General features: G+C 47.3%; 1 protein-coding gene across 3 annotated transcripts in view; it reads left to right on the forward strand.

Annotated features, from left to right (window-relative positions):
- Window positions 1–5,070: 5,070 nt before the first annotated feature.
- The window catches only part of CD93 (CD93 molecule), a 33,126-nt gene continuing 22,612 nt past the window's right edge, over window positions 5,071–15,584 (forward strand). Inside the window, exons 1-2 of one of the 3 annotated variants that reach the window (XM_058684730.1) lie at window positions 5,074–7,366; window positions 7,616–8,701. In XM_058684730.1, the coding sequence (XP_058540713.1) occupies window positions 5,445–7,366; window positions 7,616–7,640 (1,947 nt within the window). In that variant the 5' untranslated portion in view covers window positions 5,074–5,444 and the 3' untranslated portion in view covers window positions 7,641–8,701. Of the gene's footprint in view, window positions 7,367–7,615; window positions 8,702–15,584 lie in introns of those variants that run through there. The other 2 variants (XM_058684728.1, XM_058684729.1) reach the window with 2 other exon arrangements.

The following is a 15,584-nucleotide window of genomic DNA, read 5'->3' on the forward strand; positions in this document are numbered from 1 at the left end:
TGTGAGTTCAAGCCCCGCATTGGGCTCTGTGCTGACAGCTTGGAGCCTGGAGTCTGTTTCGGATTCTGTGACTCCCTCTCTCTGTCCCTCCCCCACTCATGCTCTGTTTCTCTTTCTTCAAAAATAAGCAAACATTTAAAAAAAAATTTAAACCATTTATTTTAAAAGGTGAAGCTTCAGTTGAAAAGAAAAAAAAATACTCAGATTCAATTAACTATCTCTGTTCCCCTGGTTTAAGCTTTCAATCACAAATAACCCAAGTGGCCACAGACAGTGATGGAATACAAGTGGCTTGAGCTCTGTGTCTTTCTCTCTACAGACTCTGTGCTGTTACTGTTTGTTGGGAATCTGCTAGAGGAGCTGGAGACTGAGCCGGCTGAACAATTCCCCGCCACTGTGAACTTGCTCCACAGGTCTGTGGAAGGTGTGGTCCATGTGGGGTGGAGTCCTGCTTTGCCACTGGGAATTTCCCAAATAAGCTTCCACAGAAAATACAATGTTTATTAAAGGTTATGTAATTACAAGGTGCTGCACTGAAGCTTGCATATACATTATTAAACAGGGGTGCCTGGGAGGCTCAGTCGGTTAAGTGTCTGACTCTTGGTTTTGGCTCAGGTCATGATCTCGCAGTTTGTGAGTTCAAGCCCCGTGTGGGGCTCCATGATGACAGCATGGAGTCTGCTTGGAATTGTCTCTCTCCCTCTCTATCTCTGCCCCTCCCCAACTCATACTCTACTGTCCTTCTCTCTTTTTCAAAGTAACTAAATAAGCTTTAAAAAATAAAATAACAGTAACCACCACAATTGTTTAGAATGTAGAGCAACAGAGGGGTGTGTGTGTGTGTGTGTGTGTGTGTGTGTGTGTGTTTGTGTGTGTGTGTGTGTGTTTGGGGAGCAGAATTTTATCACTGCTCTTGTTTAGAATTGGTGGGAATTGGCAAAAGTAAAAAGACAATAAAAACAAAACCATCATTGAATCAGTTTTAGTACTTTACTATTTGAAATTCCCTGCAGACCCTGTGAAGTGCACTGCTCCCTGGCAGCCACCTCAGGCCCCCCACTTACCTGGGTCACCTCTAGAAGGTGTCCTTCACTCAGCAAGAGAATTGCTGATGAGAGCCTGTGGCCGGCCAGCCTGTCCCTCTCTACCAAGGACTGTCCTCTTGTCCTCTGTCTTACCTGTCTGGTGCAAAATCAAATAGTACCGAAACCCATGTCCCTTCCTCCTCCCTGTGCAGAAAACAGAGCCTGGCACATAGTAGGTGCTGACATACATTTCCTGAGTGAAGATACAAAAGGGGGACAATGAACTGACATACATATTGGGGATACCTGCTGTGTATGTCAGGAAAAATGCAGTGTACCTTTTGGACACACCTTCATTCAATTTTTAGTTTAGAGAATAAAGAAAAAGAGACATCAGATGCCTGAATGACCCACAAACCGATCACTGTGCTCCAGAATAATTGAGATTAAACTATCCCCATATTAGAGACTGGAATGGATCCATTCCGAACACTGTATGAAGTACATTTTAGGACAATTTATAAAGAAAGCGCAGAGTACTCATTAAGAGTCCAGAATAAAAGTAGACAGTTTGGGGTCATGGCTCAGTGCTTACACCATGCTATTAGGTTTACATTTATTCTAGAACATGTAAAGTGGCTTGTATTCAAAGATCTGCCAAGGAAAGCTCTCTGGTCTTCCAACTGCTGATTCCTGTTTTTTAATTATCAATCTTCAGAGAGACTTAATCAAATCTACATTTTAAATAAAATGTGATAATTTGTCATCCATGGAGGGATTCCATATGTGATGTTCAGAATTTCCTCCAAGTTGGTATCCAAACAATCCTCAATCCTTTGTGAACTTAGCTAAGTTCTATCTAGTAAAAGTAAGCTCTCCTTCTTCTGCTGAGCTCACAGGCACAAGCACTGTGCTCCCAACCCCACCATGCTAATGCTCCTGCCACATCCTTATGGAGTATACAGCAGGGAGAGGACAGTAGGACATCTGGAGCTAGAGACCTCAGGCCATGGGGTGCCAGGAGAGTTAACTCAGCCAAGCTCAGGAGGCAGAGACTGAAGGATCAAGGATCAGAGGGAAATTCAGAAGATGTGAGGTACAGGGGGAGAGGAGATAACAGAGAAACTGTTCTGCATTCAACATTCAGTGGGTCAGTATGAGGCCAAATGCACTCTTGTGGTTTAGACAGATGGTTTGGTTCCTTGTGCCACATAGAGGGCTCAGCAGTGGACTCCGTCCCTGCTTTCTTGCTAGTCTGCTTTCTTCCCAGCTCCAGAGGAGGGAATGATACATAACTACATGAGTTCACTGTTGTTGACACTAGAGTAAGAAAGATATCCAAAGGCCCTGTTCCCATGTCATTTGCAGATGAGGGGGGTCAAGAGTGAGGCTTAGATAACCAGGTTACTGGAGATAATAAAGTAGAATCCACAAGCCTAAGAGAAGGCAGCTTTCTGCACTGAACATGGTCTTTCTCACAGTTGGTGCTTTACAATTCTCCCTGGGTTAATGAATAGATAAACTGAGCACATGGCCTTTCTTCACTTTCTTCTTTATGATGTCAACACTTGGCTAAGTGAAGAGTAGTTGATTTGAAAGTTCCCATGTGAAAGATGAAGAACTGCCAGCAAAGGAATACCCTGACAAAGATCTGGGGGTCTGACTGGTTAATAAGTTCTAAGTCACTGATTCAACCCACGTCCTTAAGCACCAACCAAGCAATGTGTTGGATGAGTCCTGCAGGATCACAACAGTTAGCTGAGGAATCCAGCTCTGTGCTATACAGACAGTAAGTAGTCTGAACGTGGCTACTTCCCAATCTTCCCAAGGGGGTGAATGCAGAGTCCTGAGGAGGCAGGGAGACTCTAAGCCCCAAGAGGCAGCCTCCCTCCAATTGTTCTCTGGCCCAGGTCCCATTTTTCTGCCTCCAGTAGACACAGCCTTCTAGGACCCCCAACCCTTGGTAGTATAAGCAGAGAGCCATGAAGTCCTACTGGGTACCTCCCATGTCCTCTATTCCTACTCCATCCATTGCCAAGAACAGAGTGTTCTGGATCCTTATCACTAAATCTGCTATCCTTAATCCAGGGGAACCAGCCCAGGTCAAGTGACTGTCATATGTGCCTGGAAATCGGCAGTTGCCTGCTGAGTGATTCCCCCACATTGCTGGGGTCCATCAACCTGTTCCCCAATCTTCTACATGCAGGTCTTAACAAGTTGGCCCCTGGGTGTTTCCCCATGGATTTCAGAACAAAACTCCAAATTTTCATTGTTTGGACTCACAGAGCTTCTCCTTGACTGGGTCCTCCTTTCCATTTTTCAGGCTTTGGTCTTACAGCCCTTCTTTCACTCCCTTGTAAAGGGTACAACCCTCATATCACAGGGCCTTTGTTCGTGCTGTTACCCCAGATGTAAATCATTCCCCTTCTTCACTATTCTTCCTTTTGATTCCAGCTTCACTGCCATTCTCCATCAGAGGAGACTGTCACACTTCCCACTTCCCACTTCCCACTTCCCAACCAAGTCAGTACCTCGGCTGACACCCTCATCTTCTCCCTGTGTACGTGTCATAGCTACAACTGTTCAACATGTTCATAGCTATCTAATATAACAGACTTCAAGGGTCATGAAGGTAGGAGTTCCCTCCTGTAATCCCTGTGCCCAGCCCAGTGCATGCTGGAGGCTTAAATAACATTGGCTAGGTGGCTGGATAGGTGAGTGGGTGTATAGATGGATGGATGGATGGATGGATGGTTGGATATATGAGTGGGTGGTTAGATGGACAGGTGAATGGATGGACAGATGGATAGGTGAGTGGGTAGATAGATGGCATCAAAGAACACAGGAGTATCCTATGGGTTCTGGGAGAGAATCTCTGGACTATCTCAAATATCTTATTAAAATAAGAACATAAGGAACACCTCTGATGAGTGTCCAAGAGTCTGAGATGGGCGTTGCATGCCTTGGGGAGGCGAAAGCCAGCAAGTTCATTATCTTCACAACACCCTAAACTCAGATCTCTGTGGAGGGCCGATGTAGCAGACACTGGTGCCATGCCCATAGCCCCTTGGCAGCTCCCTGCAATTCTCTTCAGTGTTGCCTCTGGTCAGCTAGGTTATTCCTGTCAGCCCAGAGTGCCAAGAACTTGTTGCCTCCAGTGAGGAAAGGGGCTGGAGGAGAGCTGCCACAGCCCCCTCTCCTTGGCTCAGAAAACTGATGCAGGTATTCCAGAGACCACGGTGCAGGAGCCCCAGTGTCACCTATGCACTCAGGCACCCTGTGTTGGTGCCCCCCATTCCCTGCCTGACCTGCCCTCTCAAATGAATGACTTGTCCCCAGTCCTTGAGTCAGGGTCTACTTCTAGGGGAAGTGCCCCAACCAAAGACAGCGCCAGTGAGTAACACATCTGCAGGAAGAACTGCAGGAGGAACACCCTTTGTTTTCTTCAAGGGCCTTTGATGAGCTGCTGAGCGGAAGGGGCCTGCCGTGACCAGGATTCTCAGAATTCTGGCCCTTCCTGGTAACCCTGAGCTGGGAGACAGGAGTGCCAGTCCAGGGCCATGAGGCCAGAAGCATTTTCTTTTTTTCTTTCTGATGCCTTTTTGTGACACTGCCACCTCACAACACAATATATGCACCACAAAACCCTGAAAACTGCCAAATTTCACCCTATTTATTTTAATGTTCTTTAGGAGCTTGGCATTGTGTTAGACACTCTGTGATTCCCACGGCCCGGTTCCTATTTAAAAACTGCCCATCTATTTAAAGTTCATGATGGGGGGATAAAAGAAAAAAGACTTCCAAAGCCAAAGGGAACATGAGATAGGCAGAAGAAAAATCCAGTTTGCTTCTAAAAAAGGCTGAAAATTATAACCATCCGTGGCCTCATGTCTCAAGTCTGAGAATTTTTTTTTTCTCTTCTGGCTGTTTGCAAACCAAAGTGGAATTTTATTATGGGTTACTAAGTGAGCTTTTTCAAGTTCTTAGTCCCCAAAAGTCTCCACTCACTCTGTAGCATGCCATTTAAGTTCCTCCTGCAGATGGGGAAGACAAGGGAGCCCAAATAAAACAGAAGGGTGTCTCCCAGCTGCAACGGTCTGCCCCCACGCCTCTGCATTTCCCCAGCGATTAGCCAGGGACCCAACACAGCCTCCTGACCTCTTTTACGAACAACAAAACCGTGATGAAGGCAACAGGAGTCAGAAAACTATTCACTGCAGGAAGCCCCAGTATCCGGTGAGAAATAAGAAGTACAACAGTACAGGATGCGCCTTGGGTCAGGGGGATGTGAAAAGCCCTCGGTCTTTGTGTTCTTCCCTGTGCCAGAACGTCTGCGTCGGAGCCCTCAGTTCTCCTCTCAGCTCAGCTGCTGTCACTGCACGGCTGCCAGCCTCCCGCTGAAGGGGACACGGGGCCATTATGGCCACCTCTGCCGGCCTGCTGCTGCCGCTGCTGCTCCTGGGCCAGCCCTGGGCGGGGGCTGGAGCTCCCAGGGAAGCTGTGGTGTGCGCGGGGAATGCCTGCTACACAGCCCACTGGGGCAAGCTGAGTGCGGCCGAGGCCCAGAGTCACTGCAGCAAGAATGGGGGAAACCTGGCCACCGTGAAGAGTGAAGAGGAGGCTTGGAACATCCAGCGAGCCCTGGCCCAGCTCTTGGAGTTGGAGGAGGCCCTAGAAGCTCGGATGGGCAAGTTCTGGATCGGGCTCCAGCGCGAAAAGGCAAAGTGCTTAGACTCCAGCTTGCCGCTGAAAGGCTTCAGCTGGGTGGGCGGAGGGGAAGACACACTTTACACCAACTGGAACAGGGAGGTCAGGAGCTCCTGCGTCTCTAGGCGCTGTGTATCCCTGCTGCTCTATCTGTCTCTGCCGTCTCATGCCAGCCACCTCCCCAAATGGTCTGAGGGCCCCTGTGGGACCCCAAACTCTCCTGGAAGCAACATCGAGGGCTTTGTGTGCAAGTTCAGTTTCAAAGGCATGTGCCAGCCTCTGGCTCTGGGGGGCCCAGGCCGGGTGGAATACAGGACCCCGTTCCAGGCCACCAGCTCCTCCCTGGACACTGTGCCCTTCGCCTCTGTGGCTAACGTGGCCTGTGGGGATGGGGACGAGGGTCGGGAGCATTACTTCCTGTGTAAGGAGAAGGCCTCAGATGTGTTCGACTGGGGCAGCTCAGGCCCCCTCTGTGTTAGCCCCAAGTACGGCTGCAGCTTCAACAACGGGGGCTGCCAGCAAGACTGTTTCGAGGGTGGTGATGGCTCCTTCCGCTGTGGCTGTCGGCCGGGATTCAGGCTGCTGGATGACCTAGTGACCTGTGCCTCCCGGAACCCTTGCAGCTCCAGTCCCTGCAAAGGGGCAGCCACCTGTGTCCTGGGACCCCACAGGAAGAACTACACGTGCCTTTGCCCCCAAGGCTACCAGCTGGACTCAAGTCAGCAGGACTGTGTGGATGTGGACGAGTGCCAGGACTCCCCCTGCCCACAAGAGTGTGTCAACACCCCTGGGGGCTTCCACTGTGAGTGCTGGGTGGGCTACGAGCCCCGTGGCCCTGGGGAGGAGGCCTGTCAGGATGTGGACGAGTGTGCCTCTGGTCACTCGCCCTGCTCCCAGGGCTGCACTAACACGGATGGCTCGTTCCACTGCTTCTGCAAGGAGGGCTATGTCCTGGCTGGGGAGGATGGCACCCAGTGCCTGGATGTGGACGAGTGTGAGGGCCCGGAGCATGGCCTTTGTGAGGGCTTGTGCCTCAATACGCAGGGGTCCTTCCGCTGCAGCTGCCTGCCGGGCTGGGAGCTGGGCCCGGATGGGGTCTCATGTACCGCAGGGTCCACGTCTCTGGCACCACAGACTGGGCCTCCCCAGGGAGAGGATATGGGAGATAGAGAGGGGAATCTTGTGTATTCTTCCACAATATCCAGGCCCACCAGGGACTCCGAGGGCACCTCCAAGGAGCCACCCACCATGAAGAGACCCTCCCTCCCATCTGAGGCTCCCACCACCCTGAATGCGCCTGACATGCTGGCTCCCAGTGGGCCCCCTGGTGAATGGATGGAACCCATCACCCATCACCCCAAGGCTACCACAGATCGTGGGGAGAATATGGATGAGGATTCCATGGCCAAACAAAGTGACAATGGCACCGATGGGCAAAAGCTGCTTTTGTTCTATATCCTGGGCACAGTGGTAGCCATCTTACTCTTACTGGCTCTGGCTCTTGGACTTCTGGTCTATCGCAAGCGGAAAGCAAAGAGGGAGGAGGAGAAGGAGAAAAAGCCCCAGAACGCTGCTGACAGCTACTCCTGGGCTCCAGAGCGGGCTGAGAACAGGGCCTTGGAAAATCAGTACAGGTAAAGGAGGCCTCAGATCACCTACAGGGGGCAGGAGGGTGGGCAGGTGCAGGGAGGCAGGAGGGAAAGGACCACCATACAAAGCAGGCAGAGCACAAGGGGCAGGCGCTGTCTAAACCCTTTGGCCCAGAGGCACTCACTGAGGCTCTTTCCCTGCCTGGTACGTGGACCACGCGGGTTTCTCCCAGGGTCTAGATGTGCAAGGCGGGTCAAAACGGCTTCCAATACTGTCATCATTGTTTCTCATAGTCCAACACCAGGGACGGACTGCTGAAAGGTGAGGCAGCCCCAGGGACACTGACAGTCGGCCATCACCATCCTCAGAGCTTTCCACACCCCATCGGAAGGGGCGACCCACATCCTTCCCAAAGACTGGACTGGAATCTTAGCAAACAGTTGTAAACATTCTTAAAAGCCTAGCACCTTGGAATATACAGGTATTTTCTACTTGTGCGTGGTAATCCTGAAGTAGAAGCAATGGGTTGGGATGTGATTTCGGGAATTTTGTGGATGTTAATAATTCTTACTCACTTTCCCTTTGCAAATTCAAATGTGACCAATTTCACATTTCCCACTGATTCTGGATGAGTGAGTTACAAATCAGGTGCTAATGGGGCTCCTTCTAAACTGCTTCTCTGCTCGCTTGAACATCTGAGGAGAAAAGGCTGTCTGCTAATGCTAATTAGGGTTGAAATGATTTGTTCCTCTTGGTATAACAGAGACTAAATCATTGTTTAATGATGTAAAAAGCTTTTCTTTCCTTTTTTTGTCAAAAGGAACATATTGAGGACTGGAAACATTTCTTTACATTTGCATTCATGTATTTTCCCATCACAAGCCCTGATAAGCTTGACCTTGTTGAAATCCTCCAGAATGACCATAGTACCCTGGACTGCTCAAGTAGCAAGGATGCTGGAAGTTTACAAATTGCATTTCCTAGTTCTTAACATTGCTAATAGTTTTGGGTTTCTTTGCAAGTGAAGTCTGGAAAGTGTGGGAGAAGGATGAAGTGAGTTGAAAGTGTTTTTGAAAGCCAGTAATCCAAAGAGCTGGAGAGAGAGGCCTGGGGTTTGTTTCACAAATACTTGAATCAATCCATCTAAATGCACTTGTGTTAACACACACTATTGATGAGGTGAACACCCACAAGGAGAAAAGTCAGAGTCATCTCTCCTATGCCACCTGCCTTCCCTGCATTGTGCTCTGGATTTAAATGCTCTGATTGTAGATGGATGAAGCCCCTAAAGTCTCTCATTCTGACTGTTAACACTGTATGAGGGAGATGAGATGCTGAGCTTTGAAAGCTGGCATCATAAAGCATTTTAACACAGCTCACAGTTGGTATTGCTTCCTGAGGGCGTGATTCCTGATTTGTGGCTATAGCTTGCAACCAGGTCAGGGACCAGACAGGAGGGACGCTGGCCCTGTGCTGCTTAAAGAACATTTGTCATATTTTTCTCTTGTTCTTAAAAAAGCGGGGGAGGGGCGCCTGGGTGGCGCAGTCGGTTAAGCGTCCGACTTCAGCCAGGTCACGATCTCGCGGTCCGTGAGTTCGAGCCCCGCGTCAGGCTCTGGGCTGATGGCTCGGAGCCTGGAGCCTGTTTCTGATTCTGTGTCTCCCTCTCTCTCTGCCCCTCCCCCGTTCATGCTCTGTCTCTCTCTGTCCCAAAAATAAATAAAAAACGTTGAAAAAAAATTTAAAAAAAAAAAAAATTAAAAAAGCGGGGGAGAAGAGAAGGAGAGAGAAAAAGAGTAATTCAAATCTTTTGCAACCATAAAAACTGCTTGAAGCAATTTTAATTTATATCCTCCTTTTTAAATGCTTGCTTGTGAAGATTTCCCCTCCTGAGGTAGTGGTGGAGAGCACTGTCTCCTCATGTGGTTCTGCCTGGGTCACTGGAAAGTAGCCGTGGGATTCACCGATGATCAGAGCTTTTTTTTTTTTTTTTTTTTTTTACTTTATATTAGAGGAGTTTTAATTTTTTTTAATATAATTTATTGTCAAATTGGTTTCCATACAACACCCAGCGCTCATCCCAACAAGCTCCTTCCTCTCTGCCCACAACCGCTTGAGTAGCACCAGGAGGACTCAGGTCACCTGCAGGCTTGTTGCTGTCACCACGCAGAACAGATTAGGAATGTGTTTCCTTCCGGGGATTCCCAAGTCTGCCTCTCAAAACCAGGGTGCCCTATTGTTTCTGGCTTTGCCTTAGAAACACATCTGTTCCAGAGGAGGACACCTGGGGCAGGAATAGCTGCCAGGTGAACAGCCGGCCCTCAGAGTTAAGTAAATATCCTTTTGCCAATATTGAAATGTAAATTCTATAGTTCAGATTCTTTTTTTTTTTTTTTTTTTTTTTTGGAAAAAGAGTAACTGAAGGAGTGAGTATACAGAAAGATGAAGGTTTTGGAGGACTTAGCAAGGTGTTTGGAACTTTGCTTTTTAAAGACATCTAATATTATTTAGATTTCAGTTGAAATACTGGTGTGTAACACTCAGGAGACAAAGGCTTATATCCACTGGCCCCAGGACCCTTGGCTGTCTGTTGTGTGGGAACCAACCACGCCACTACTCAGAGCTGGCCAGAGGCATTGCTGACAATATGTGCACTTACTTGAACTAACTGCAAATTCAACAGCTTTGCCTCCAGGCTTTTACAGTTCTACCCTTATCACTAGGGGAAAGAAGACATTCCTATTTAGGCTTCCCCTAAGTCCCTCTGAGGGCCTGTGGGACCTTGTACTGGCTGAGGTCCTCAAACATGCTCTCTCATTTTTACGGAGTCTGACTTCTTCTACTGCCCAGCCCCATTTTTGACTTTTGTGTTCAAATCCCTCTGTGCCTGGGAATGTGAAGCCCTATCCCTGATGACAGGCAGACTGTAGATACCCACTGTAAAACACGCAAGGGGAGAAATGGACCGATAAATAATTCCCAAAATCCCCTCTAGCAGAATCAGTCCGTTCGTGAGCAGATGAGCCCTACCTTCTCTCCCGGAAGCTCCAACCAGTGGCCAAGATCCCTGAATTGGATGACCTTATCTGATGAAAACCACTGGCCTCAAACAAATACTGTTCTCCCCTTTGATTCTGCTGCCATTTTGTATGAGGGATGTGAACTACTGTTTGGGGAGATGGGGACCCAGCAGTGGATGAACCACTGGCCACATGGCCATTGACAAACTAGTTGTCGGCAAACTGTCCATTTATATATACAGAAGCTCCCCGGGTGGCTCGGCCATGACACGGCCTGAGAAATGGAGGGGTTGGAGCATGGGAGAGGTAGACTCTGCTGTGCACAGACTCCTCCAACTGTGTGCCTGGGCTGGGCTGGGGCAGACTGAGGGCTGTTCTGTCCCTGACCTGCAGAGCAGCAGAACGGCCAGGGTGATGGAGAAAGGGTGACAGGTCCATTTGGCAACAGGCTTAAAAACAATGGATACTTTTGCCCAAATAGAATTTCCCATAGTTCAATAATTCTAGGATGCTCTTGGACAATTTATATTAGGAAGAAACTCACCCTCTCCCCTCTCTCCATCTCCCAAGGCAGATAATTGAAAGGGAGAATGACTCCTAAAACATGCAGCCCACTATGTTCATTCCCGAACTTAGAGATAATCACTGCTCTTTTTTCTTGTTCATTTGAACATGTGATGCTGGACAAGCCTCCCTCCAGAATCTGAGGAGTGTAAAAAGCAAAGGTGGGGCAATTATCTGAAAATGCCTTTGAAAGAGTTGGACCCAGTGAGGTCTTTTGTAGGATGCACCCACCCCTGCTCAACATCATGACCTTGAGGCAAAAGATGGCCTTGCAGGTGTCCCTTTGGTTCACCCACATGCCTGATCATCATAATTGTGGCATCTGGCACCACACATCCACATCGTGTTTTCCCTTCAGCATCAAGTGGGTGACTTAAGTGGGTTCTGCCTTAAGAACGGGAGGGATGCAGGCTAACATCCTGTCTGTGATTAGACAAAAAGGTGGAATAAAAAGTTAAACATGTATGTGAGCGTTGTATGTGCACAGTACAGGAAGAATTAAGTTGGAAATGAATCTTTGTCCCTGAAACACACACATGTGTGTTACTATTCTTATGTTTCAGTCAGGAGCCCCTGTTTGAACTCATTCTGGTGGCACCTGCACTTTTATCACTGAACGTTACCTTTGGAAAATATAGATGTGATCATTAGCTGATTTTATTCCAACCTTCTTTCCCATAAACGTTTCTGTGAAAACTGAGAACAGAGGAGTTTTGATTCCCAAAAGTGTACTACATTCAAAGTAACACATTTTTAAAAGCAAATATAGGACAGCCTTTTCCTATTATTTTTCTCCTTAGCTTCTCCATTGTCTAAATCAGGAAAACAGGAAAGCATGGTTTTCTAGCAGCTGCAAAATGGTGTAATGTCCCCTCCATGTTTCCATCACCTTAAACAATAGATTAGCATGGGAATCCGAGATATGATCCTTGAAAACATCTGTCCCTGTCTGGCTGCAAAACCTACTGCTTATAGCCATGTGGTTTGTGGCATTTGTCAACCAAAACAAACAAACAAAAAAGCTGATAATCAGAATTCTCCACATATTCTGTAATCAAATACCATATTCTGTTCCAGATTCTCAAAACTAATACACGCTGAAGTGCTTTTTTAAAAAGTGAATTGTGTTTTGACCTGTTCTTGGGGATCATGCGCATCTACTCTAGGAAGAAACTCTAGAATATCTTTCTCACATTGTTCCTCTTTATCTGTAAGGGGGCAAGCATTTCCTTTCCACAAATCTTGCCCAACATTCTTCTGGACTGGGTTCTTGGTGCACATTTGACTGAATCTTGAATTAGGTTGTTTGCAAGGCCTTGTTCTATGACACTCAATGGGACTGTAAATGTCAGTCATCACTTCACAAATGCTAGATGAGAATTTAGTATTTTTAAATCTGTGTATTTGAAATTTGTTCCACTAATTCTGCCATCGTGGGATTTCTGTGCAGGGCGTCTTTCTGTCCTGGGCACGACTGTTTCCCAGGCGGGGGGAGGGCAGGCTTGGCTGATGCACAGGGCCTCGGAACTCTGAGAAACCAAGGGCCATATCGAGTCTGCCTCGACAAGCAGCAAGCCTGCCGTCCTTTGCGTTTTATGTCACATGCTTAACCTAATAAACTCTGGACTGCAGTTGTTGTCACCTTGTTTCAATCTATTTCATAACAACTCAAGATACACTGCAGGACTTACATTCATGGCCATTAAGCATATCCGTTTCCCTTCTCAAAGAGCTGCTAAAAAAATGTACTTTGGCTGCTCCACTTCTGCATCTCTACCTACTGGTTGTGATACTGACCCCAAAGCAGCTAGGTTGGGGCAAGACCCTGTCCACAGGAACAGGGACATTCAGAGGGATGGGGCCACAGTGTGTCCTGGGTCCTAGCTGCTGAACCCAGCCAGGCCAGACTCCATGCTTCCAGATATTTTCTTCTGACCTGGAGTCTACTGCTCCATGCCTCTCTGCCTGTTTAATTCCCCACATCATTTTAACTGCACAGGGGACACCTGGTGCAGGATTAAACATGTACAACTGGTGTGATGTGAGCACACCATTCCCTAATTAGCATAGGAGCATTTGTCACCACTTTGTCAGCAAAGCCTTTTCAGTTTGTTTAACTCATTGGACAGGCAAACCTGATCCCCTCCAGCTTGGCTGCACGAATCTCACTGTGGCTGGATGCCAGGGCAGCAGGTGTTCAGATCTGAGTCTGCCTGCCTCTTGGATGGTGCTGGGTAAGAACAGGGCTTGGATAGGATCCTGCTGTCCTGAAGACGGACAGGACACGTGCGATGACCATTCATTTCTTAGAGTTAAAGAAAGCTGATCCTGGGGCGCCTGGGTGGCGCAGTCGGTTAAGCGTCCGACTTCAGCCAGGTCACGATCTCGCGGTCTGTGAGTTCGAGCCCCGCGTCAGGCTCTGGGCTGATGGCTCGGAGCCTGGAGCCTGTTTCCGATTCTGTGTCTCCCTCTCTCTCTGCCCCTCCCCTGTTCATGCTCTGTCTCTCTCTGTCCCAAAAATAAATAAAAAACGTTGAAAAAAAAATTAAAAAAAAAAAAAAAAAGAAAGCTGATCCTGTTAGCAGTCCAGTGAGTGACAAAATACATTTGGAAATTATATCTTAACATAAACAACCGTCGCTGCTCCCCAACACACACACACACACACACACACACACCACAATTTCAACATTGTTCTCTTTCATACAGAAAAACCCAAGGCTGGTGTTTCCTAATTTAGGAAAAGCCCATGAACAAAAATGCCAAATTTAACGTCTCTTGGTGACTTTTGCTATCTGCTAACTAAAATAACAAATATTAGATAAATATTTCAAATATGAATCATTTACAAGGAAATTCAATTTATACAGAGTTATATTTATTGCACAACAAAGTCCATTTGTAACAGATGACATGTAGATTAAAATACAAGACTCACATATGTATCATGCACACGCCAGGGAGTTTAACATGGATGGATGAACATATCAAGTTCTCAACCTACTCTTAAATTTATTCAGTAAGAGGGGACAGAGCACAGGAAATAAACCCACATACTCTAAGTCTCCATTAGCCCTTCACAGCTTCCTTATACTCCAGGTCATCCTTTGTGGAGGAAATGATGGACAGGTAAGTGGTGAAAAGTGAGCAAAGGAGAGCAAAGAAATGAAAGAGCCAGGATAACCCATGAGGCCAGCAACCACTCCCAGGGAGCCTGAATTGACAGGATGCTCTTCACGGGGCTGCACATACATGTCCTCACCTGAGCCTCTGGGTCCCCACAACTGCAGCACCTTGAGCTGCTGCCCAACCCCAAATTCTAGTTTTGGGGTTTTTATTTGAAATCTGTCACCATTGACTTGGATGTTGATCTTCTCTTCTGGTTGAAACTGGTCCATAGAATTCAACTGCGTCGTTAGAAAGAAAGAAGGAAGGAAGGAAGGAAGGAAGGAAGGAAGGAAGGAAGGAAAGAGAGAGAGAGAGAGAGACAGAAAGAAGGAGAGGGAAGAAAGGAGGGAGGAATGGAGGGAAGGAATGAAGGAGAAAGAAAGGAAGGAATGCAAGAAGGGAAGGAAGGAATAGAAGAAACAGAGATTTAAAAAAAGGAGAGAGCAGAGAGATGGGAGGGAGAGAGAGAGAGAGAGAGAGAGAGGGAAAGAGAGAACAGCAAGGTAAAGGATGACTCAGCAAGGTCATTGGGTCACCATTCACACATCTCCACTTCAGTTTGAGATATTTGGGGGCCATTTGTCCTCACTGCCATCTGTAACCTCCTTGACCACACTCACAGAAGGCATAGCTCTGTTTCGCCGAGTTTGGATGAAGACCAATGCCCTTTGTATCATGATCCTGCCAGCTCTTCCTGCGAAGCACTGCTTATCTCTCCCACTTCACGTTTTATGCCTGTCCACATAATTCATATCATAATGTTAAGCTGATTGATGACTTGTGTGCTGTAGAAATCCTTCTATGTTCAAATAACAAATGAAAATAATAAAATTTGTGAGGTAGAGCAAATAATTGTGCCTTTTACCCTGTTTCACCAGGGTCTTCCTTTCCCAAAAACATTATGTCACAAATCAAGTGTTTCACTTTCTTGTCAAAGCAATCATCTGCCCTCCCAAGCAGATGACCTGGGCATCCTGGTCTGCCTTCTCTGGTCACAGTGTGGGCACCCCAAGCTGATGACCCCTGGACGTACCAGCCTGCCTCCTCTGGTCACAGCATGGGCACCCCAAGCAGATGACCTCTGGGCATCCTGGCCTGCCTTCTCTGGTCACAGCGTGGGCACTGCGTGCAGGTTCTGCATGTTGACCACATCAGGCTCTTCCATTGACTTTGTCCCTGTCATCTTCTCTCATGGTGGTGTGACTTTGCTGACCTTTCTACCGGTTTTGCTTTCTACTTAAAACTGTGTGGTTAAGTGATTGATATGTATTTGCCAGATGCTTTACCAATATGAAGTATACCTTTCTTAACAAGTTCATATCAATTATATTTTGTCTATCACAACTGATATACCTGATTAATTGGTTACATTTGTTGAATACTTTTTCATTTTTAAAAAATTAAAAACAAATGTTCAGCTTCTTTGTGTCTCCTTTGTCTCTTGTAAAAACAAAGCTGGATTTTCCCCTCATTTTATCCAATCAAAAATCTTTGTCTTTTAATGGGAGAT

The sequence above is a fragment of the Neofelis nebulosa genome, chromosome 9 (genome assembly GCF_028018385.1).
Source record: "Neofelis nebulosa isolate mNeoNeb1 chromosome 9, mNeoNeb1.pri, whole genome shotgun sequence".
In the NCBI taxonomy this organism is placed as follows: domain Eukaryota; kingdom Metazoa; phylum Chordata; class Mammalia; order Carnivora; family Felidae; genus Neofelis; species Neofelis nebulosa.